The following is a 26,023-nucleotide window of genomic DNA, read 5'->3' on the forward strand; positions in this document are numbered from 1 at the left end:
TCTACACTTTTTACCTAGCTCTTCTACTGCAGCATTTTCTTAACGTTTATCACTCAAACTTCTACTGGTAACCTTTTTAATTGCTACAAACCGATTCTCGTTAAGTATTTCCCGCAATGGGAGAAAAAATTAAGTTACCTGTGGTAGTTTTTAAGAATAAATCTTTTCTTTCCTAATAATCTTTGCGGGAATATAAAGTGCAAACCTTTAAAATTTTAAGGGTCTTGGGTCATTGTATCTGAATGTTCTGGCAGATCTCATTTTTAGCATAGGTGCTTTGCCCTTAAGCCGGAGATTTGGGGGATTCCTCAATGTATGGGGTACTTGAGCAGCATGGTTTCTAAAGGAGGGATGGGGAAATTCAACAGGGGAAAACAAAGATGAATGTAACTGGTTGGAGCTCCAGTTTTAATTCCTCAAAAAAATGTTTCCTCATCCCACGCATCAACAATACCTGGGGGGAGGATGGACTACAATTACTTACAGATATATAATTTTTCTATTTTCTGGGAGTCGCTCTTTGAAATCTTCAATAAATACACTTTTCTGGTACATAACTACAATGACCTACTCCACAGTATGTAAATTCAGAGTTTTACTATAACCAGGCTGCAATTATCTAGAATTTCAATGAAGTATTATTCAATCTGGAGAAAATTAACCTATTGAGAGAGAGAGAGACTTTCAAAATATACCTTGTCAAAGGGTCTATTAAAAAGCCTAAAAACTTTTTATCATATAGGCTATAACTAGCTAATATTTTAGAAGATATCTAATCTGTAAAACAAAAACTTCAAAAAGCTTTTTTTACCTTTTAATACCAAAATTAAAAAAAGATAAAGAGGCTGTCCTAAAAAATAGTTTCTAGTTACCTCTATGGTTTAATGTCACCGAAAGAAAAACTAGTTGGGTGGAGTACTTGTTAGGTCATTGTACAACAGCTGAAAAATAGCTGGAAATACAAAACTGCCAAAAATGGGGAGCAGGTATCCAGCAATTCTTTTATCCAAGTAAAATTTTCCTGTGAAAACCAATACAAAGCATCATACAGCTATTCAAACTCTCGAGTAAAAATACTACATCTAAAAGCTAAAAAGCAATGTACTGTACTTACCCATACCATTGGTTTTTATGGCTCCAGGTGAAGGAGAATTTGTTCCTGATTTCTTACTTAGAAGCGAGTTAAAGAAATTAGCAAGGACACCCTCATTTGCTCCAGTAACGCCAGGTTTCGCTGACTCTATCTGTAGTGATAAAGTATTTTTGTTAAAGAAACTGATACTAAACTGTAATAACCGGAAAGATATCACATGACATGTGAATCTTTCATTTACTTTTTTTAAGTAAACTAAGCTTCCCTGCTTAACTCTATAAGAGATGTACAATCAGTGCTTAATGATTAAAACTTACCCTACAACTTCCATTGGCATCCCTAATGGAAACTATTAAAAGGAACAATAACAAACATAAACTTTAAACACCTTTAACTAGCAATAAACATGAAAAAGAAAGATAATGATTTTTTTTCACATACGACAACCATTTCTTTAGATGAAAGCTGTACCACCAAAAGATCTCTACAATCCTAAATACTAGATGGAAAAGAAATGGAATGCAAAAAAATTCAGCCATACAGTTTCCCGATATCCAATTGTTAAACTTTGCTCAAGACACCAATTCCAACTCTACACGATAGAAAACTATACAATGACATGCACAGTCAGCCAGTTTGCATCAAACCTAGAATCCACTGAATACAGTAAACTTATATAGTTCTTTCTCATAATACTCACCTCAAAAATGAAGTTTAAAAAAACGACTCCTTGTATAAAAACTACGATATAGAATCTAATATCCAAGCCCAATTACATGAGCAGAAATACACAAAATTCTAGCTTTTTATGAAGTAAATCTGGCAATTTATTATCATATACGTTCAAGCAAGGACAGATATAATTGAAACATCTCTTAATTTTTCCAATACTGAATGACATCATGGTAAAACAAACATGGACTCCACCAGACTTTTCAAAAATTAGCCCATGGCTCGTCAAATACATAACAGGAAATAATTCTCATGGGGAAATAAGGCACTGGCAACTGGAGGAGGAGCAGCAAGAACTGGTTGTGGCAAAAAAAGATTATAAAAATTGGAAGCTTTAGAAACAAAATGGCAAGTAATGTGGAAGGTGTAGAATATCCTTCTGGGAAGTCGCTAGAAGTGCTGTGTAATCACCGTATGTGCCAGGTAAAAGTGAATTGCTCTTTATAAATGGGTTACCATCTGAGACTCTTGGGATAGTGATGGGAGGCAGATATCGCATAAAATTCTTCCCCTTTATCTTCAGTAGAATGACAACTACAGGGCTTTAGTGACAGAGATGGTAAACTCAAGGAAAGTCATTGTCTGAAAAAATCAAATCCCTAAGAAACTTTACTGGAAAGGGAGACAAGAAAACACTCAGCACTAAAGCCCAAAGAAGAGTCCATCTATGACTACAGAATAAAACCTTTATTAAAATATTTTCAAGACAGCAAAACCACTATTCAACTGACCAGTCAAAATTCATCCAACATGTAAAGCTGAAAATTAAAAAGCTACCAATGGCATCTTAAACCTAATAGAAGAGGATTCTTTTATAGTGAAGACCTGATCAAGTTAAAAGCTCTCCATGGGGATTAAATCCCAACAACTACAATGAGGCATGGTGCAGTACATGGGGTAACAACAAAAAAGAAAAAAGCTAAGTGAACAACTGTAGGGCTTTAGTAAACCAAAACTCTCACTAGTCTTTACTAATGTCCTAAGAAATATTCAGCAGAACTTACAAGTTCATATACAGTACAGTCAAAAGGGAACAGGTTTTTGTGCACAAAAATGAAATTTTGATAAAATAATGACTGAATATTCAAAATGAATACAATTACCACAAAAAACTCAATGCATTAATATAATATAGAAAGTATATCAATTCTTTTTATAAAGCACTTGGCCTGAAAAATATAACTTGAATGAAATGGAAAATTGCACCATTAGCAACACGGAATCAAAACCTCTCAAGAAACCAGAAAAAACATAGGATACTCATCGCAGCCTAAGAAGAAAGCGTCTTGTCTCAGCTCCTACTCAACAACTTGCATAAAAATATAAAAAAAATTAATATTGATTCGATTAAATTAAATGAACCCAATAAAACGATTAAGGAAATAAATAAGCCCCAGCATGACATCAGGGAACTCCCAATCTTGACAATGCAAGTCGATATGAATGGCATTTCCTCAGCAACATAAATTAGGTAATATATGACTAATGGGTTTGTGAGGAAGCAATAAATTTGTCTTTTATTTTGTCAAGCATTCACGATGAATGAGGCAAGCAAAATTCACCAATTTTTTGCAGCAAAATAGCAATATAATGAAAATAAAAATAAATAATCTTGACTTGTGCACTATCCAAAGTGGCAAGCAATGTATTTGCCTCTATTGAACTGACAGATGGTGACAGTGCTGCTCATGCGCCCTCCAAGAAAAAGTGCATTTCTCTTGTATTTTTACAATAATGTCCGACAGTGAATGAGAAAGTCATGTAAAATTTGTGCTATACTGGACTGCCATCAGAGTTACCTGGTTAAGATCCCTCAAGTTCTGAATTAGTTTTTTCAACAGTAAATAAAAAAAAAACATTTTGAGCAGCAAATTATTCTAGCATTCTTTCTTTCCTCTCAACCCCTGAAATTTTTATCATGCTTTTATGCTATCCAAAACGGAGATATTCAAAATCAATTAAGAGGTGTCTGTCTAAAAAGATGAACACTGAACAGTATTCAAAAGATATCCCTAAACAAATTACATTTCAAATAAGAACAAATAAAAATGCAAGGAGAAATTATTTTTTTTTCTTTTAAGCAGTTTCAGTGCCCTACTGAGTATGTTAGCAGAAATTACAAGCTAAATATAGTATTTCTTCTTGATGAATATATTTATGGAGTGCCTACATTCAGAATCTTAAAAGTTTTGAACAGCCAAAGAGACTATCAATACTCTTCCAAGCAAAAAATACATATTTGATAAACACACCACCAGCAATTATTTTAGTTTTCAATGAAAATTCCAACTTTTGATTTTGAAATGAAGGCAATTTGTTCTCTAAAGGAACAAAACATTTCAAAGTCACAGGGATAAACTTTAAAATCATTAAAAATCAATATGTAAAAGGAAAGCAGTCATTTTTGCAAATGTTTAAAAAAATAATTGTTTAAAAAAGATGCAAGCACTCATGCTCTGTGGCATTATTTTTCACTAGTCATAGCCCTCTGCTAAGTTTCACATGTGATCCAACTATGATTACCAAACTAATGGTACGATTATCAAAATCTACATCTTTACATGCTTTTGATCGAAACTGTTGCTTTGTTCTTACTAGTTTATTGATAACGGAATGAATGTTTTCCTTAAAATCTTAATCTACACTGGTCAATATTTGTAATTGGTAATCAAATAAATAATATAAACTTCACTAGTTAACAGGTTTGAATTCCCATTATAAATCTATGGTCGCACAAAAATAAGAGTACTGAAAAAGAAATTTCATAGCAAAATTAATAAAATATAGAAGTAACTTCTATACTATACTATTGCCTTTCCAATGGTTATCTGTATATAGTATTTGAATTGAGAAAAACTATGGTTCAACTACTGCCTACCAATCCACATAATCAATTACTGCATTATCACTGAGCTTGATGGTACAGCACACCCAGAGATTTAAATGATGACCTGGTATAGGATCTACAATGAATATGAACTAAGTATAGGATCTACAATGAATATGAACTAATCAGACAGAGGGAGTGAAGAGCACCTCTGTAAAATCTACTGCTTCCAATTGGTCAAAAGAGTGAGCCATTACAGGTAAAACAATTAGAGATCTAAAGGACATGAAGTAAAAACTGACTGAACATGTGAGAAAGTAAAAAAAAAACGCAATACTTTCATACAAATTCAAGGTAGAATATCAAACGTCTAGAAATAGAAGTGGATTTGTAAAATGCATAGAAAGTTTTGTGTAAATAATAAACTAACAACATTCAGGTCTCTAATGACATTACTATCATCACCAATTTATATTAAAATAATTACTGAAGAAAATCTATGGTTCTAACATTAAAACAAAAAACCAAGACAGCATATAGCAGACAATACCATACAGTAGTGTACTTCACTTACAATTAGTATAGCTATAAAAAAGGACATATAAGAGAAGAACAGATCAATATACTACCAAGGTAGATACACACAAAAACGTAAGGGTGCTCATTCTAACATCATTAAGAATAATGTGCAAGTCTAACATCATTAAGAATAATGTGCAAGACTAGGTGCTAATCACACGCAAAAATCTAAAATTTTGTTAAGAATCTACATCTATAAAAAACGAAGGCAGTTCAAGTTACTGACTCTCTACTTCCTTGCTTTTCCAAAAAAACACCTCACTTCATATCATTGATTTATCTGCAGTAAAAACTTACAATTTATAAACGTCAGGGCTCCCAAAGAACTCATCAAGGTTTATGAAAATTGACATCAAAATGTGAAAGAAACCTTCACAACTAAGCTACAACTTTGACTAAACAATCACCAAAACATGACAAGACCTCAGATGTATAAGAAAATATTCACTAAATTTCAAAGCACATAGGACCCCTAAATTCTAAATTTCATACATGCCCAATGCATGAACATCAACCTCATGATGAACTAAAGGATAAATTTCTTAAAATGTTTGTAAATACAGTATAGCAATGACAGTATTTCTCAATTTTTTTTATTCTATACCTTTAGAGATAAGTTTTCCTTTGCCAGAGTATTGAGGAATTACCAGAGATTGAGAAAAAAATCACAAACATTTAGTTTAGATGTTATGAAAAGGGATCAGAAATACAGTACTGTAGTTGGTCAGAAAAGCAGTAAAACGGGAGTGACAGGACAAAGACCTGTACAAAGCACAGGAAATAAGGAAAAAGGGAATAGATAACAACCTAGACCTGACAAGTACAAGTGACAGTAAAAAACTAAGAGTAGAGAGAACTAAACTGATATCACATACAAGGAACAGCTGATATAAAACCATTCATAAAAGAGCGATGATATTAGGAAATACTTTACTGTCACAATCAAAGTGTAATTGCAGATATAACATTCAATTCATGCCTCTGAAAAAATATGAAGATGGCACAATTACGACATCTGGCAATGGGGAGTAATATATATGGTACCTTCGATCATAAGCTACATTCATAGAAAATTCTAAATCTGAGAATAAAACTTTCCTGAACAAATAATTATAATGGTTTAGGCCTACAAAAATATACAAGTACTGTATTAAAAACTGTATTACCATATTCATGAACAAAATTTTTGTAATCATCAATAAGACATTCAGATACATTACAGAGTAAATTACTCCATAAAGTGAACCTTTTAAATAAAGTAACATCCTATGTGAATCGATCCCTAAAATAAAGCTATTTATGCTCATAAAATAATTACTGTATATGTTTTTAATCAAATCTCAACTTTGACAAATATTTGCAATGATATATTGTATAAAACTTCCCTTTCATATACCAGCACTTTATTAAATTGGTTCATACGGGATTTCCTACTTGGCTGCTCAAAAAATATGTATATCAATGTAATAAGTTAATTACTTTAGCTAATAAGTTTCTCTGGTATGTTACTACTAGCTATTTCATATAATGATGGTGCATATTTACATTCTATTAATTATTTAGGTAAATGCTTGGCTTCTGAAGTAAGGGTATAGTCAGTTACCTGTTGTTTAGTGGTATATAGAGAATAGGCTTGGTGCAAGTATATGATGCATATATAATAACACAGAAAATATATACTTTGTATGAGAAAACTATTGTACCAACTGTGATGTATGGAGTGGAGTTGTGAGGGATGAAAGTGACAGAGAGACAGAAATTGAATGTGTTAATAGATGAAGTATCTGAGGAGCACGGCTGATTTATCTCGATTAGATAGGGTTAGAAACGGAGTAGCGAGGGTGAGAACGGGTTTAAGAAAAAATTATTTAGCACCTGAGTGGAGATGAGTGTTGAGGTGCTTTGACCATGTGCAGAGAATGGAATATGACTGTCTACTGAAGAAGGTGATGAATGCAAGAGTTGATGGGGATACGTACAAGAGGAAGGCCAAGGCTTGGGTGGATAGATGGAGTGAAGAAAGCTCTATGAGGTAGGAGGATAGATGTGAGAGAGGCAAAAAAGCATGCTACAAATAGGAATGAATGGCAAGCGATTGTGATGCAGTTCTGATAGGCCCTGCCGCTTCCTCTGGTCGCCTTAGTGACCGCTGAGGTAGCGGCAATAGTGGATTCAGCAATTAAAGCTTCATTATGGTGGATAATGAGGGGAGGGTGGGCTATGGCACCCTAGCAGTACCAACCTAACTAGGCAGAATCCCTCGTTAGGAAGAAAAAAGAAAATAAAAATACCTTTTGCTCTTTAATGTTAGCTAATCCCCAAAATTGGGAGAAGTGCCATGGTAGATAGAAACTATACTGCAATTCATTATACTGTACATGATTCTATTGATTTATACTGTATTAGGTATACATTGCATATCATTTTTTTTTTTTTTTTTTTTTGTACTGGCATTAGCATTTATTACTCTTAAGCATGCATTTGATGTGCCACACATCCTACCCATTCATGTCTTGAGTGTGCATTTCTTGTGCCACATCCTACCCATTCATGTCTGAGTCTGCATTTGATGTGCCATATATCCTAATCATTCAGGTCTTTAGTGTGAATTTGATGTGCCGCACATCCTACCCATTAAGGTCTTGAGAGTGCATTTCATGTGCCACACATACTACCCCTTCAGGTCTTGAGTGCACATTTGATGTGCCACACATCCTACCCATTCAGATCTTAAGTGTGCATTTGATGTGCCACACATCCTACCCCTTCAGGTTTTGAGTGGGAATTTGATGTGCTGCACATCCTACCCATTAAGGTCTTGAGTATGCATTTCATGTGTCACACATACTACCCTTTCAGGTCTTGAGTGCACATTTGATGTACCACACATCCTACCCATTCAAATCTTAAGTGTGCATTTGATGTGCCGCACATCCTACCCCTTCAGGTCTTAAGTGCACATTTGATGTGCCACACATCCTACCCATTCAGATCTTAAGTGTGCATTTCATGTGTCACACATCCTACCCCTTCAGGTCTTGAGTGTGCATATGATGTGCCACACATCCTACCAATTCAGGTCTTAAATGAGCATTTGATGTATGAGACAAACATTACACACAAAATTATACACCCATTTTCTCTACATATTGTAGTAACTTATTAACCTAACATTCATTGCACTAATCCTCACCTTTTACTTTACCATTTGGTAAAATAACAAATTTTAGTTTGTGTGTCTCACAAATACCATCTATTCAGTTTATGCATGTTACTTAGTAACATACAGTACTTGAAAATGCTTCACCTTTCACCAATAAAAAAATGAAAACAAAACCGATTCATAAAATTTCTTAAATGTTTAAATATTTCTGATTAGTACATCCACTACCAGTGGAAAAATAATCAATATTAATTATACAAAGTAAGTTTATCCTGTCCTTTTAGAATTTTCGTTCACTTCTTGAAATAAAATCAATCAATTATTGACATTAATTCACCTCTACAAATGTTATTTATCATTATAGTCCTGAAGAATGGCTGCAAAGTAACCATACGAGTTAAAAAGGGATTAAACAAAATTGAAGTGAGACATGAATCAACAACATAAGCCTTTGAAAAGCACATGTGAGAGCCCTGATATTTACAAAGCAGCAACTCAAAAATTTCCAACATATGCATATAAAGCCAGTTCGCCAAGAATTGAAAAATAAACAATGAAATACATATACTAAGCCAATGCAGAGTATATCCACACTTACAGATGGCGGCCTCCATATCTACAAGCATGAGTGAAAGATAAAATTACTATAAGCTATAGCTTCGACAGAGTACACACGAGTTATACGAGACATCTAGCAATGTTAAATAAAGATACTTCTTAACTACAAATTAACTTAATACTCAAAAGTGCATTTTGCTGCAAGTGAAAAAAACTAACACTATTATAGATACTTTGTATCTGCATAAATACATCCTAAGCTATTCAAATAGGTATAAAACCCCTTTAAAAATAGTAAACAATGAAAACATACAAATATTCAAAGAAAACTAATTAATAATAAAATTCAGTCACTTGATTACATGTTCAATACCATAGAAGTAAATATACAGCAGATTTTACTAAAAATTTGCAAGGATTTAAAAGTGTTTCTCAGAATAATTACTTTCTACTATGTCAGAGCTAAAAAACCAACTACTTATGTACACATTACAGTCATGGGATAAAAATATTTACAAAATCATTACTCTATAGATAAAATTCCTTAATTTTTATATTTTCTCAATGATATTACATTATAGATAATAAGACGAATAGAAAAATGTAAAAAAGTAAAAAATGATATTTTAATTATAAAATAAATTTTTGAATATAATTACCCGGTGAATATATAATAGCTGCAACTCTGCGGCTCGACAGAAAACACACTAAAAAAAACTCGCGAGCGATCGCTATGAAGGTTGCGGGTGTGCCCACCAGCGCCAACTGTCGGCCAGATACCACTCTTGTATGTAAACAAAACCTTCAATTCTTCTCGTCCCGCTGCGTCTCTATTGGGGAGGAAGGGAGGGTCATTTAATTTATATATTCACCGGGTAAGTATATTCAAAAATTTATTTTATAATTAAAATATCATTTTTAAATATTTAACTTAGCCGGTGAATATATAATTGCTGATTCACACCCAAGGAGGTGGGTAGAGACCAGAGTTAATTATGTTTACAGCGTATAAGCTAAGAGTTTTTTCATTTTGACAGTTATCAATATAACAAAACCAAAATATATAGGTACCTGGTAAGGAAGTTGACTTAGACGATTACTCTGCCTTGTAAGTCTATCTTCCTCACGGAGCCCAGCGATCCTCTTAGGATGCTGAAAGACTCCCAGGAGCTGAAGTATCAAGGGTTGCAACCCATACAACAGGACCTCATCAAACCCCTAATCTGGGCGCTCTCAAGAAATGACTTTGACCACCCGCCAAATCAACTAGGATGCGAAAGGCTTCTTAGCCTTCCGAACAACCCATAAAACAATATTAAAAACATTTCAAGAGACAGATTAAAAGGATATTGGAATTAGGGAAGTGTAGTGGTAGAACCCTCACCCACTACTGCACTCGCTGCAACGAATGGACCCAGTGTGTAGCAGTCCTCGTAAAGAGTCTGGACATCTTTTAAGTAAAATGACGCGAACACTGACTTGCTTCTCCAAAAAGTCGCGTCCATAATACTTTGCAGAGATTTATTTTGCTTGAAGGCCACGGAGGTTGCTATATCTCTAACTTCGTGCGTCTTAACCTTAAGCAAACATCGGTCTTTCTCATTCAAGTGAGAATGAGCTTCTCGTATTAAAAAAATCTGATAAAATATGACAAAGCATTCTTTGACATAGGCAATGAAGGTTTCTTAACTGAGCACCATAATGCCTCAGATTTCCCTCGTAATGACTTAGTACGAGCTAAATCGAACTTAAGAGCTCTAACAGGACATAATATTCTTTCCAGTTCGTTGCCTACGATCTCTGATAAGCAAGGAATATCAAAAGATTTAGGCCAAGGACGAGAAGGCAGTTCATTTTTGGCCAGGAAACCAAGTTGAAGTGAACAAGTGGCTTTTTTCTGTAGAAAAGCCGATGTTCTTACTGAAGGCATGAAGTTCATTGACCCTTTTAGCCGAAGCCAAGCACACTAGGAAAAGTGTCTTGAGGGTGAGATCCTTCAGGGAGGCTGAATGTAATGGCTCAAACCTGTCTGACATGAGGAACCTTAGGACCACGTCTAAGTTCCATCCAGGAGTTGCCAAACGACGTTCCTTAGAGGTCTCGAAAGACTTAAGGAGATCTTGGAGATCTTTATTGTTGGAAAGATCTAAGCCTCTATGTCGAAAGACCGAAGCCAACATGCTCCTGTAGCCCTTAATCGTGGGAGCTGAAAGGGAGTGAACCTTTCTCAGATGTAAAAGAAAATCTGCGATTTGGGCTACAGAGGTACTGGACGAGGACACAGATGCTGACTTGCACCAGTCTCGAAAGACTTCCCACTTCGACTGGTATACTCTAATGGTAGAAGCTCTCCTAGCTCTTGCAATCGCACTGGCTGCCTCCTTCGAAAAGCCTCTAGCTCTTGAGTGTCTTTCGATAGTCTGAAGGAAGTCAGACGAAGAGCGGGGAGGCTTTGATGGACATTCTTTACGTGGGGCTCACGTAACAGATCTACCGTTAGAGGAAGACTTCTTGGAAAGTCTACCAGCCATTGAAGTACCTCGGTGCACCACTCTCTCGCGGGCCAGAGGGTAGCAACCAACGTCAACCTTGTCCCTTCGTGAGAGGCGAACTTCTGCAGTACCTTGTTGACTATCTTGAATGGTGGGAATGCATATAAGTCCAGAAAAGACCAATCCAGTAGAAACGCGTCTATGTAGATTGCTTCTGTATCTAGGACTGGAGAGCAATAGATTGGTAACCTTTTGGTCAACGAGGAGGCAAAGAGGTCTATGGTGGGTTGACCCCAAGTAGCCCAAAGACTCTTGCCCACGTCATTGTGGAGGGTCCATTCCGTGGGTATCACCTGACCCCTCCGACTGAGACAGTCTGCCAAGACGTTCAAGTCCCCCTGGATGAATCTCGTCAACAGGGAGATGCCTCGAATTCTTGACCATAAGAGAAGGTCCCTTGCGATCTCGAGCAGCGTGAAGGAGTGTGTGCCTCCTTGCTTGGAGATGTACGCCAAAGTTGTGGTGTTGTCTGAGTTGCCTCTACCACTAAGTTTCGAAGAAGCCTTCTAATATCATCAAGGCCAAGTGGACTGCTAATAGCTCCTTGCCGTTGATGTGCATGCTCTTCTGACTTGAGGTCCACAGACCCGAGCATTCCCGACCGTCCAGGGTCGCACCCCAACCCAAATCCGACGCGTCTGAGGACAACACGTGGTTTGGGTTCTTGACTGCTAGGGATAGTCCCTCTCTCAGACTGATATTGCTGTCCCACCATTTCAGGCATGCCTTTACTGGTTCGGAGACTGGGAATGATACCGTCTCTAATGTCTTGTCCTAGTTCCAGTGAAAGGCTAGATGGAACCGGAGGCAGAAGGTGTAGTCTCCCTTGTGAGACAAACTGCTCCAAGGATGAGAGAGTCCCTACGAGACTGTTCCAACTCCTGACTGAATAAACGTTTCGTTTCAGCATTAGTTGGACTTCGAGCAGGGCTTGACTGCGAATCTCCATCCCCAAATATAGAATAATCTGGGATGGGATCAGTTGGGACTTTTAGGTTGACCAAAAGTCCCAACTCCTTGGCCAGACTCAACGTCCAATGTAGATCCTGCAGACAGTGAAGACTGGACGATGCTCTGAGAAGCCAGTCGTCCAAGTACAGGGAGGCTCGGATCCCCGATAGATGGAGGGATTTTGCCACATTCCTCATGAGCCTCGTAAACACGAGAGGCGCAGGATTGAGGCCAAAGCACAGGGTTCGAAACTGGTACCCCACATTCCTGTAAACAAACCTCAGAAACGGTTGGGAATCCGGGTGTATAGGAATGTGGAAGTATGCCTCCTGAAGGTCGAGAGAGACCATCCAGTCGCCTTCCATAAATGCTGTCAAGACAGCCTGGTAGACTTCATCGTGAAGTTTGTCTTGACAATGAACACATTGAGCGCACTTGCCTCTTACGTACTCCTGCAGTGAACATGGCTGCCAAATCATGGAGCCATCCCTGAGGGACTTGTTCCTGCAGAGAACGTGGCTGTCAGATCATTGGAGCCATCCCTGAAAGCCTTGTTTATGCATGACATAATTGTACAGCAAAACTTCAAAGGCTCGAAAACAGCTGTGAAGTCGACCTGTAAAATCTTGGAGCGTCTCATGGCCAGGCGCCAGGGAGAGTCTATGAGGTTTGAGAAGTCTATCTGGGCAGAGGCAGGAACTCCCAAGCCGAGAACTTCTCTCATGTCATATCAGACTCTCGCTCTATAAGCCAGTTTAAAAGAAGGGAAAGCAAAGGCTGTCTCCCCCAAACTCCTCCTGGTGATAAACCAGTCGCCTAGCAAACGTAAAGCTCTCTTAGAAGAGCGAGAGAGCACTAACTTATAAAACAACGGCTTCGAAGTAGCTAGGCCTAGTGTAAGCTCTGACGTTTAGGCGAACGAGGAGCAGCAGTTACAAAAAGATCCGGGCAAAGATTCTTAAAAATCGGCATGATTTATTTAAAGTCCATAGAGGGCTAAGCAGCTTTAGGCTCCTCTCCGTCTGACAGAGTCCTCAAGGGAATATCAGTAGGAGGGGGAACAGCAACTTCCTCATCTGAAGGAACCTTGTCCGATAATAGCTGAGTCTCAAGCAAGGAGAGAGACCTACCGTGGTGGCAATGCTTTACAAGCAGAGTCCACACGCACTGGTGCATTAGAAGCGGACCAGGACGCAACGTCATGTAACTGCTTGACAGTCTGTGAACTGTCAACAACAACAGGTGCGTGAGACCAGGACGCAACGTCATGTAACTGCTTGACAGTCTGTGAACTGTCAACAACAACAGGTGCGTGAGGACGCACAGCGTCCACTCGAGACTGCTTTGACCGCCTAGACTGAGCAGTCAAAACAACTCTAGAATGCGGAGGTTGATGCTCAGCGTCAAAACAAGTCAACTCCGATTGTTAGCGAACGTCCTGAACGTCAACAGGAGCATCAGCAAGTGGCCTAACGTCCAAATGTGGCTGAAAATCCACACGAGACCGCATCGAGTGTGGTTCTAAACAACCTGACTGACGTGACTTGGCTACGCCAACATCAACAGGATGCACAAAGGAACGTTAGGGTGGCTGAAAGCCAGGATCTCGATGAGATAAACGGCTAGGCTCAACGGGCTTATCGGCAGAATAGTCTTCCATAAGGGAGGCAAGCTTATTCTGCATGTCTTGCCGTACAACCCATTTAGGATCAACGGGAATGGTTGCGGTAAGAGACGAGGGTAACGTCTGTGACCGCAAAACCTTGCCTACAAAAAGACTCTCGGAGTCTGTGTTACGCTTTTGTTAGGCGGCGAGCAGTCTTCTGATGACTGCATAGGGTCAGAGCTGTCCTAATGGTTAAAACCAGGACGCTGGACCTGTCCTGAAAGGACTGACTTTCGCTTAAAGGGCCTCGAAACCTTGTTCCACGGTTTCTTATGCGAAAAGCCTTCGGATGACGAGGAGAAAATCGTCCTTCTCGCCTTATGGTAGGGATGATCTTGGTAAGATACACCCGATACCATAGAGGGAACGTCTGTTCGCTGATCAAGGCCTCTCGAACCCATAAGTCGTACGACATTACTTCTCCCCTGGGCTTGGGAGCTTGCAAGAGGTCCCGGACTAGGCGAACGACAGGCACAAACAGACGAACCCTCGGTCGCAACACTGATAACACTTTGCGCAATATCACTTTATCACTACGATTTTCTGTTTTGCACTTATTTCACTGAAATCGAATTTTTTAACAATTCACATTAGGTATGAATAAAACTGATTTCTACCTGAAGCACGCAATTCTACCCTCATCAAAAGGTTGTAATTGCGAAATCAGTCGTATAATGCAAGCACATTAATACCAGCAAAAAACAGTAAACATATATTAAGATAAAAAAATCAGTGGCTGAGGAAGAGACTAAACACTAGTTCATTCAAAACTACGTTTTCAATCTCTCACCGTACATTGCCTTGGGACGAGAATAAAAAACTAAATACGTTTTATCCTTTCTCCCCGTACAGAGACTAGGGACGAGAGTAACTCGAGAACAACGTTACCCGCTTGGGACGAGATAAAGATCGGAACGTTTTCTCTCCTCTCTCTCCCTCCGTCTCTATCTATCTCTCTCTCTCTCTCTTGATTTCGCACCTAAGAGAAGAGCCCACTTACGTTTCGGCAAAAAAACAGGTTATTTGACCAAAGGAAAAAACTGAAAGGTTTTTCAATTAAAAAGTTCCTTTAAAATAGAATTTAAAACATTTAAGCTTTGAAAGAAGAATGAACAAAACGTCAGAATCGATTTACTCTTTCTGCAAAGTGAAACCGTGATACTCTCTCTCTCTATCGTAACGATAGAGCGCAAACTGTGTAGCATAAATAAACTAAACGTTAGTTCATCTTTGAAACAGTACGAAGACTATTCAAAGAAAATCTTTCATAAAATATCTATTAAAAAATATTCATTTAATAAGTTTTAAATCATTAACTCTTTAAAAGCTATTTACGATTGAAAGGGCTCAACGTTGTTTAACTTCGGTTTCCAAGTTAGGACCGCCTACTCTCAGGAAAGGTCGCATATAAACAAATCATTAAAATTTATTTTGATGTTTATTATAAATGGAAAGCTAATCGAAGAGGCCTAATAAAGGCGGTTGAGATATAAAATATATAGAGGAAAATCTATAATTAATTTATAACGTGATAAGATAATTGCTAAAAGCCTAAACACACTTCCGTACTGAGGGAAGGGTCGGCCATTTAAAAGTCAAGGAAAGTCCAAAAAACAATCCAAAGTCATCAAAAATTAAATCTATCCAAAAACGAGTTCAAGATTTAAGTTGAAGATAAAACACCTGTATGCGAAAGCTCAAACCAAAATGAAGTACTTTACCAAATATGTTACGAAAACTCCAGGTTCTACAGCGAGTATGAATACGTCTTGTCGTCAACATCGACAGAGAAGAATTGAAGGTTTTGTTTACATACAAGAGTGGTATCTGGCCGACAGTTGGTGCTGGTGGGCACACCCGCAACCTTCATAGCGATCGCTCGCGAGTTTTTTGAGTGTGTTTTCTGTCGAGCCGCAGAGTTGCAGCTATTATATATTCACCGGCTAAGTTAAATATTTAAAAATATACTATAGTAGTAACTCATTCCTTCTAGTTTTCATAATTTTGAGGTTTAACCTATCTCTTTTGTCATAACCAATGCACTTCAAACACTACTGAAAGGCTTTAACGACCTACAGGAATGCAATAGCATCAACGCTTAATTTTCCAAACCAACTAAGAATTTATAACTTTGTCCCATCACCAACCAACTACTCATGTGAAATATGATATCATTAAACAATTCTTCAGTCCTTACATACAGTAAATGACTTTCATTAAGTTTAACCTTTTCAACTTTCCAACTCCTACTTTAGTACTCTGAACCCCTATTTTCAGTGATTCTTACACATGATAACCTGATTTATGAAAACCCCACAAATATATTAAGAGATCAAGTCAAAAAATATTTTCTCTACTTTTGAGCCTAGTTTTTTTCCTTTTTTTATCAGTGCTCGGAAAACCTGGTTTTTTTTTTTTTTTTTTTTTTTTTTTTTACATGAAGCTTTCCTCTTAGACAACCAGTAACCAGACCAGGTAAGTAATCAATATTAATGTACTGTACTTTAAACAGGAATAACTCCTATATTATCTATAAAATACCCTACCTAAATAGTTGTTTCATTTCAAAACTATACTGAATATATCCTAGATCCATCTAATATGTACTATTTTTCAATTGCTAAACACCAAGCAATTAATTCATAAAGAATGTAGAGCCCTCACAAAAACCCCAATTCTAACAAAATTTCCTAAATTTACTTCCAAATCTTGACATTTACTATTGATTGAAGTATGTACATAAACATTAAACATTTCTACTGTTAGTTTCATCCTGCATAAAAATACCAGAGTAATATTTCTAAAGCATAACATAGCTACAAGAGCTGCTTTCAAAGATTACCGCCTGTCAATAAAAATGAAAAAAAGTCATAAATCAAGCATTAACCCGAGTATCAAGATCATTAATATTTGATAAACCATAAAAAAACATATGATCTACCAAGTAAATGAGGATAATTTCAATCCATTTAATGCACATAAACTGCTCAGTCACTGGCTAATGCCATGCAAATTCTTAACATATACTATGTGAATGATTTCTACCAAATCACCCCCCCTCCCCCCCAAAAAAGCATAAATAATTAGTGTATATAACATAATTAAGACTGAAGAACTATCACTGATAGGCAGAAGATATTAGCACATTGCACACAAGTGGCTTATAGCACCTTGGACCACAACAGATAACATTCTGCTTGACAAATACAAGACGAAAGCCATTTTTAGTATCTAAAATTATGTAATGTAATAAAAGCCATACCTTCTTTGGTGAGCCAACTGGATTGGGAGAATTTGTTGTGGAAACTCTTCTATCACTAGTCCTCTGTACTGCTGGAGATTGTCTGAGAGGCGATTCTTGTCTGCCTGCAGGAACGCTTGGTGAGCCAGTACCTCCTGCTTGCAGCTGTGCTTGATGGCGGGCTAAAAATGCCTGCTCATCTTCAGCTTGAACCTCTACTTCTCTTGATACAGTCTATAACAACATAGGGTATTTATTTAGGAATCTCATGGTTATATGATAATCAAGTCAATATCATGGGTTATGTAACAGATATCAGCCAATGTTAAATCGGCAAGTACTGGCTGTCTCATAACAAAATCTCCCAGACACCCTATTTCCTTTTATAATTAAAAAAAAAAATATTTCATAGCACTGACATAAAATAAATAAAAGCAAACTTCACTAACATTAAAAATACAGGACAGGTGCTTTACCAGAAATGGCAAAAAGCCATTACAGTAATACATAATTACCTTAAAAAAATCAATTATTCAACAGTAAAATTCTCACTGTATATGATCAAGAAATTCATATGCAATACAACATTTTACCCTAGGTTTCTACTTTATTAACTTGGGGGCTGAATGCTTTCAATAAAAACTTGTAATCAAGAACATAGAAGTTTCCTTACACGAAGAATTACAGCACACGAAGGTAATACAATCCTTTGACTAACAGGCAAATATTCTCTTAGGGAATTATGAATGAATCTGTTCCTTTTAACACTCTTATCATCCCTTTTATCATTCCATACTTTAACCATTCTACCCCCAATGGACGTACTGGTACATTTCACAAAACTCATCCCTTAACCCCCATGGACGTACCAGTACGTCCTTGCAAAAAACTGCTATTTGCATTTTTTTTATAACTTTATGAGAAACTTCAGGCATTTTCCAAAATAATGAGACCAACCTGACCTCTCTGACGAAAATTAAGGCTGTCAGCGCAATCTAAAAAAAAAAAATATGGCAAAACGTGCTTGAAAAAGAAAAACGCCTGGGGGTTAAGGGTTGGAAAGTTCCGAATAGCCTTGGGGGTAAAAGGGTTAAAAATAATAAAACTATTAAAAAGAAGTTAAAGGAGATTACTTACCTTCCTAACAACTGGAGGTTTAACCACCACATCTGTATAATAGTCTTCAGGACTGAAAGTGTGCATGTTTTCGTATAGAATGGCGATCTTCTTATCGTTATCCCATCCGGCTGGACTGAAAAGAGAAAGCAATATCAAACATATATATTCTTGATTAAAACTCTTTTTAGGTATTTCAAAAAAAAAAAAAGAGAGAGCGAGAGAGCGCGAGAGCGCGAGAGCGCGAGAGAGCGAGAGCGAGAGCGAGAGCGAGAGCGAGAGAGAGAGAGAGAGAGAGAGAGAGAGAGAGAGAGAGAGAGAGAGAGAGAGAGAGAGAGAGAGAGAGAGAGAGAGAGAGAGAATAATAATAATATTTAATAACAATAATAATAATAATCCACAGTGATACGAATTAGCTTCAAGGAGGAAACCCGGTGAATATCAGGTGAGCTTCATTGAATTTAAATGCATAACAAGGATATTGTGCCACTTCACAGTAAAAGTAATGGTTTCGCAAGTAATTTTCCGCCTTTTATCCATAAAAAACATTATATTTTTCTTACATTGTTTTGCTCAAAAGTTGGGGGATATCTAATTAGCATTGAAATATACTAAAGTTGAAACTGTAATTAACAAATTTCTAGCTTTTAAAAAAGTAATAGTACCATAGGTACTTTGCATTGTTCATTTGGGCCCAAACAACATATTTGAAGCCACATGAAGTAGCTAAATATGCTGTCTACGGCAAATACTTCCCCTTTTGAATAACACCCAATAATGACATGACTATGAAAGATGAGATTTGTACAGTATTCAACAAAATATTTCTACTTCTAAAAATATACATCTCACTGGATACTTACATGAATACAGCATCTTTTTCTACAACAAGTGCTGGAGTTCTGAAGGGAAAGTTATATATTTTATGGACTAGATACTTGTACAACAGGTCGCAGTTTTTATCCTCTTTTACAGATGTATAAAAGAGGGCTGCACCATACTGAAGGCAGAATTTTCTAATTGATTGTTGAATGAAATCAAAGTGTTCTTCCTTATAATCAAAATCTTTTTCTAACGTGGTCATATAGTCGGTCTGAAAATAAGAGAGAGATTTATTACTAGATTTAAGAAAATATCATCCATAACAAAATATTGCTCTACTTGCTAACAATTTCAAGTCTTTAATTAGATATATTATAAAAACTCACTTACCTTGTATTCTTTATTTTCTTAAAATTAGTTAAACTTAGACTTTCATAGTCCTCACTCAAAAGGATTAGTTAATAAATAAGAGATAAAAATTGAAAGTCTATAGCGGCACAGGCCTCAAAGAAAATGGTTGAAATGTAAAAGACAGAAACAATAAAACTAAGATGAAAGAAAAGCTGCAATCCCCGATATACAATACTCAATGAACACTTTCTTAGACAATTTCCTTCCATACAGGTTATGAAACAAATTTAACTGATAAGCACTTGTGTTCGGTGTTATCTGTAATGGGAGTGATCTTTCTCAATTACTGCACTTATCATCTTGTCATAGCCAAAGATTTTTCAACCATTTCCTTTGGCTAACTTTCATTAACTTATTTATATAAAAAAATTTCTAACATTGAAAATATGCTGGTTTTTTTGGGGTAATAACAATTAACTTACATTCCGAGAATAAAGATAAAAAAGTAAATAAACAAAATTTTGAATCTTGGATATTCCCTTCTAACATTAAGGACCATAACCATCACTGGAATCTTTTAAAATGAGAATATCGGAGATCAATTTTCATAAATGTACTTGTCTAATGTAACTGTTTAACTACAGAGCATGTATGTTAATTAGAAAAAAAAAAACACAGAAGTATATCACTTATGACAATACAAAAACTTACCTTTGTAACAACTACTATAACATGAAGGCCAAGATTTCTAGTTAAAACATTTTCGGGGAGAGGTAATACAGGTTCGTCGTCGTTTTCCAAATTCCGTGAAGACCGTTTCATGGGAGATCCTGCTTCTAATTCATCCCCTGGTTCAACATAGTCTTGCCATAACCTTGTCACTAGAATAGAATAATGAAAGAAATAAAGTCATGTGGAAATTAATACAAGATAAAACTAAATTACTGCCATCAGTATTAGAAAGTCGTTACAATAAACAAGACTTCTGACTTATATTTCTACTCTCAAAAGGTTAACCACAATGATTTAATCTTGAATGTGAATTGAAAATTGAAACGAGGAAATTTGAATAAGTTGGACACCTAAGAAAGAAGTAGCCAAATGGAATGGGTGGAAAGCTGAAAACAGAAAGTAATAAAGCTGGAAAGCAATAAAGCTGGGGCCCAGGAATACTATAAATTCCATTTAGTACCACATACAGTACTCTAAATAATTTCCTACATTAAGTATTCACTATAACCTGTGGTAAGAGCAATAAAATAGAAAATAATACTTAAGGACTGAAAAGATATTTTTGTCTTTTCACTTAACCAAATTTTAATTTTTAAAGCTTCTTGGTAAAATCTAGTAATAACATCAAGCTTTCATGTATCTAGTTCTTCACAGTTTTGTTTTTGTATTATATTTACCTAATTTATTACACTACTTGAAAAAGTGTACGACACAGTTATCCAAAAGATTTTCAGAATTGGGAGACGATTCATATCTTCCCCGACTAATTACTACGTATGCAATTAATTCTAAGTCTTGTCTACTCCATCCCAAGGCTCAAAACTACAGTATCAGTTTCATTCCAGCCATGACCCAAGTGTGCAATGATTTTCCCAATCTGGTTTTTGAATCAGTCGACCTTCATTAAAATCAAACTTATTGTAAATACTCTTCTGTTGAACAGGTTGACATAATTCTTAGTTTCATAATTAATATACAGTATGACAACAATTTTTATCCAAGTGAAAACAAACTTTCATCCCACATTAGGATTATGATTTCAGCAAAGCTGGTTACCTGGCAGTTAAAATTTTATAACGAGGTGTTGATAGTTACTGGTGACATGCTAGCTCACTGAGCAGCGACGTTATGGACAGAAGGGGAAAGAGCAGGAGAGGATCCGGAGGATTCTAGGGAAAGTAATCCCCTTCTTCCACTGCCCAGAATGTGGATAACTGTCAAGCCACTGGGTAAGATGGAAATATCAAAGAGCAGAAGAGTGGACAATAAGCATTTGCAGGATGAATATCTACTCTCATCATTGGCTCTTGTCCTTCCTAGGAAGATAATGAAGTGGTTGTCGTACCATCCGACCACAGGGAAACACCTCACCCTTCGAACAAAAGTGACGAAGTTGTAGGATAAAAGTGTACAGTACTACCGCCTGTACGGGACGGATCTCCAAGCTTTTATAGTTGCCTATTCCTCGTGGAAAAGTTAAGTGTGAGCTGGGGAAAATCATTGACATCTCTGCTCTTAATGAGTTTGTATTTCAGACCATGTTCAAGATGACAAGCTGCCATCAATGGAAATGACTTTATCTCACTCTGTATATGAGAGATGCAGACATAAGAATACCAATCTATTGGTCTTCTAGGAAGTTTCCCCTCCTTTCATCCTCGGGTGGAAGGTCTATCAGTTTAATGTCGTGCTTTGGACTGTTGAATGACCCTGAAGTGTTTACACTCATCTCAACTTGGGCTCACTTCAACAGGATACATCTTCTACAGTACCCAGACAATTGCCTGATCCTGCCTTCCTCTTGGAAACAGCTCCTTCAACAACGTGGCAAGCTTCTCTCCTTTTTTCCCAATCTGGGGATCGTGATAAACCTAGAGAAGTCCAGCCTATACCCAAAGCAGAGGCTAGAGTACCTGGGGATGACTATAGACAACAATAAGCAGAGTTTTCCCCTCTAAAGATTGTGTGTCTCGTCTCTGGAAAAGCTCCTGCCACACAGGTGTCTAACCCAACAATTGCATCAGTGGTGCACCATCTCCATCCTATGGAACAGGGAGTAAGGGAGATCTACACTGCTGGCTGAAAGACAACCTCTTAAAGGGACTTCTTTGGAATGTCCACATCCAGAGAAGTTTCTGAAGGAAGGCTGGGGAGCATGCCTAAGACACCAGAAGAGCCTGCACATCAATCTTCTGATTTTATCTAATTCAAGGAATTTTGCTCATAGCACCCAGTGTTAGGGCACCAAGGTTCAACAGTGGGAAAACCCCTGAAGTTACACTTATAAAAATGTTATTTTTATTAATAAAATAAATTTTTGAATATACTTACCCGGTGATTATATAAGCTGCAGCTCTGCTGCCCGACAGAAAAACTCTACGTTCAAAATACGCCAGCGATCGCTATGCAGGTAGGGGGTGTACATCAACAGCGCCATCTGTCGAGCAGGTACTCAGTACTCAAAGTAAACACAGAACCAATTTTCTCCTCGGTCCACTGGGTCTCTATTGGGGAGGAAGGGAGGGTCCTTTAATATATAATCACCGGGTAAGTATATTCAAAAATTTATTTTATTAATAAAAATAACATTTTTCAATATTAAACTTAGCCGGTGATTATATAAGCTGATTCACACCCAGGGGGGTGGGTAGAGACCAGCATTACTTGTTTACATTATTATGAGCTAAGTATTTTGTATTTAATTTTAGCAGTTATTCAAAATAACAAATATAAAATAAATAAGTACCTGGTAAGGAAGTCGACTTGAACAATTACTCTGCCTTTTTAAGTACGTCTTCCTTACGGAGCCTCGCGATCCTCTTAGGATGCTGAGCGACCCCTAGGATCTGAAGTATCAAGGGTTGCAACCCATACAACAGGACCTCATCAAAACCTCTAATCTAGGCGCTTCTCAAGAAATGACTTTGACCACCCGCCAAATCAAGTAGGATACGAAAGGCTTCTTAGCCTTCCGGACAACCCAAAAACAATAATAAAACATTTCAAGAGAAAGATTAAAAAGGTTATGGAATTAGGGAATTGTAGTGGTTGAGCCCTCACCCACTACTGCACTCGTTGCTACGAATGGTCCCAGAGTGTAGCAGTTCTCGTAAAGAGACTGGACATTCTTAAGATAAAAAGACGCGAACACTGACTTGCTTTTCTAATAGGTTGCGTCGATTATACTTTGCAGAGATCTATTTTGTTTAAAGGCCACGGAAGTTGCGACAGCTCTACTTCGTGTGTCCTTACCTTCAGCAAAGCTTGGTCTTCCTCATTCAGATGGGAATGAGCTTCTCGTATTAACAGTCTGATAAAATAGGATAAAGCATTCTTTGACATAGGCAAAGATGGTTTCTTAACTGAACACCATAAAGCTTCAGACGGGCCTCGTAAAGGTTTAGTTCGTTTTAAATAGAACTTAAGAGCTCTTACAGGACATAAGACTCTTTCTAGTTCATTTCCAACCATACATTAAGTTTGGAATATCGAACGATATTGGCCAAGGCCGAGAAGGCAGCTCGTTTTTGGCTAGAAAACCAAGTTGTAGAACATGTAGCCGTTTCGGATGAGAATCCGATGTTCTTGCTGAAGGCATGAATCTCACTGACTATTTTAGCTGTGGCTAAGCATACCAGGAAAAGAATCTCAAGGTGAGATCTATCAGGGAGGCTGATTGTAGCGTTTCGAACCTGTCTGACATAAGGAATCTTAGTACCACGTCTAAATTCCAACCTTCGTGGTCTCAAAAGACTTAAGGAGGTCCTGTAGATCTTTATTGTTGGAAAGATCTAAGCCTCTGTGACGGAAGACTGATGCCAACATGCTTCTGTAACCCTTGATAGTGGGAGCTGAAAGAGATCGTTCTTTCCTCAGATATAAGAGGAAGTCAGCTATTTGAGTTACAGGGGTACTGGTCGAGGATACGGATACTGACTTGCACCAGTTTCGGAAGATTTCCCACTTCAATTGGTAGACTCTAAGGGTGGATGTTCTCCTTGCTCTAGCAATCGCTCTGGCTGCCTCCTTCGAAAAGTCTCTAGCTCTCGAGAGTCTTTCGATAGTCTGAAGGCAGTCAAACGAAGAGCGTGGAGGCCTTGGTGTACCTTCTTTACGCGTGGCTGACGTAGAAGGTCCACCCTTAGGGGAAGTGTTCTGGGAACGTCTACTAGCCATCGAAGTACCTCGGTGAACCATTCTCTCGCGGGCCAGAGGGAAGCAACTAGCGTCAACCTTGTCCCTTCGTGAGAGGCGAACTTCTGCAGTACCTTGTTGACAATCTTGAACGGAGGGAATGCATATAGATCTAGATGTGACCAATCTAGTAGAAAGGCATCTATAAGAACTGCTGCTGGGTCCGGGATTGGTGAGCAAAATATTGGGAGCCTCTTGGTCATCGAGGTTGCGAAGAGATCTATGGTTGGCTGGCCCCAGGTGGCCCAAAGTCTCTTGCATACATCCTTGTGGAGGGTCCATTCTGTTGGAATTATTTGTCCCTTCCGACTGAGACAATCTGCCATGACATTCAAGTTGCCTTGGATGAACCTCGTTACTAGTGATATGTCTAGACCTTTTGACCAGGTGAGGAGGTCCCTTGCGATCTCGTACAACGTCAGAGAGTAGGTCCCTCCTTGCTTGGAGATGTACGCCAAAGCCGTGGTGTTGTCCGAGTTCACCTCCACCACTTTGCCTTGAAGGAGAGACCTGAAGCTTTTCCAGGTCAGACGTACTGCCAGAAGCTCCTTGCAGTTGAAATGTATTGTCCTTTGACTCGTGTTCCATAATCCCGAGCATTCCCGACCGTCTAATGTCGCACCCCAGCCTAGGCTACGTCCGATGCGTCCGAGAAGAGAACGTGGTTGGGAGTCTGAACAGTTAGGGGAAGACCCTCTCTAAGGTTGATATAGTCCTTTCACCAAGTCAGACAAGACTTTACCTTTCCGGAAACCGGGATCGAGACCGCTTCTAGCGTCTTGTCCTTTTTCCAGTGAAAAGCTAGATGGTATAGAAGAGGACGGAGGTGTAGTCTTCCTAGTGACACAAATTGATCCACGGATGAAAGTGTCCCTACCAGACTCATCCACAGCCTGACTGAGCAGCGTTCCTTCTTCAGCATCTTCTGGATGGATAGCAGGGCTGGGGGCTGATCGTCTTGTTCAGCAACGTCCTCATCAGAGGGTTCCTCATCCGAAACTGATGAGGAAACGGCAACGGAGTGGGCAACGTCTGACTCGCTGAATCCGGTCGCACTGGTGGATGCGTGACGGAGCCGGACGCAATATCATGGAACTGCTGCACAGTCTGTAAACTGTCAACAACCATGGGTGCGCGAGGAAGTACAGCGTCAACCCGAAACTGTCTAGACCGTCTGGGTTGTGCAGTCAACACCCTACCGGTTTGCTGAGGTTGACGCACTGCGTCACAACAAGTCACCTCTGCTGGTTGTTGAACGTCCTGAACGTCAACAACCACCTCCGAGCGTCGCTTAACGTCAACGTGCGACTGGCAACCCACACTGGGTCGCATCGGTGGAGGAACCACCTCAACTGGCAGACGCGAGTAGGTTACCTCAGCGTCAACAGGGCGCACAACCGACCGGTTGGAAGGTTGTTGGCCAAAAGGAGGAACCACCTCAACTGG

The 26,023-nt window shown here is 38.2% G+C and overlaps 1 protein-coding gene across 6 annotated transcripts in view; it reads right to left on the reverse strand.

The window, feature by feature from the left end:
- Dlic (dynein light intermediate chain) overlaps positions 1-26,023 on the reverse strand; it is a 74,467-nt gene that overhangs the window by 27,370 nt on the left and 21,074 nt on the right. For 3 of the 6 annotated variants that reach the window (XR_011047333.1, XM_068393190.1, XM_068393187.1), the window contains exons 5-9: positions 20,363-20,532; positions 19,342-19,571; positions 18,500-18,614; positions 17,384-17,596; positions 1,115-1,244 (exon numbers count right to left, since the gene is read on the reverse strand). Coding sequence is in view for 5 of the 6 variants with exons in the window: in XM_068393190.1 (XP_068249291.1) it covers positions 1,115-1,244; positions 17,384-17,596; positions 18,500-18,614; positions 19,342-19,571; positions 20,363-20,532 (858 nt within the window). In the remaining variant the exon portion in view is untranslated. The remainder of the gene's footprint in view (positions 1-1,114; positions 1,245-17,383; positions 17,597-18,499; positions 18,615-19,341; positions 19,572-20,362; positions 20,533-26,023) is intronic. The other 3 variants (XM_068393191.1, XM_068393188.1, XM_068393192.1) reach the window with 1 other exon arrangement.

The sequence above is a fragment of the Palaemon carinicauda genome, chromosome 19 (genome assembly GCF_036898095.1).
Source record: "Palaemon carinicauda isolate YSFRI2023 chromosome 19, ASM3689809v2, whole genome shotgun sequence".
Taxonomy (NCBI): Eukaryota; Metazoa; Arthropoda; class Malacostraca; order Decapoda; family Palaemonidae; genus Palaemon; species Palaemon carinicauda.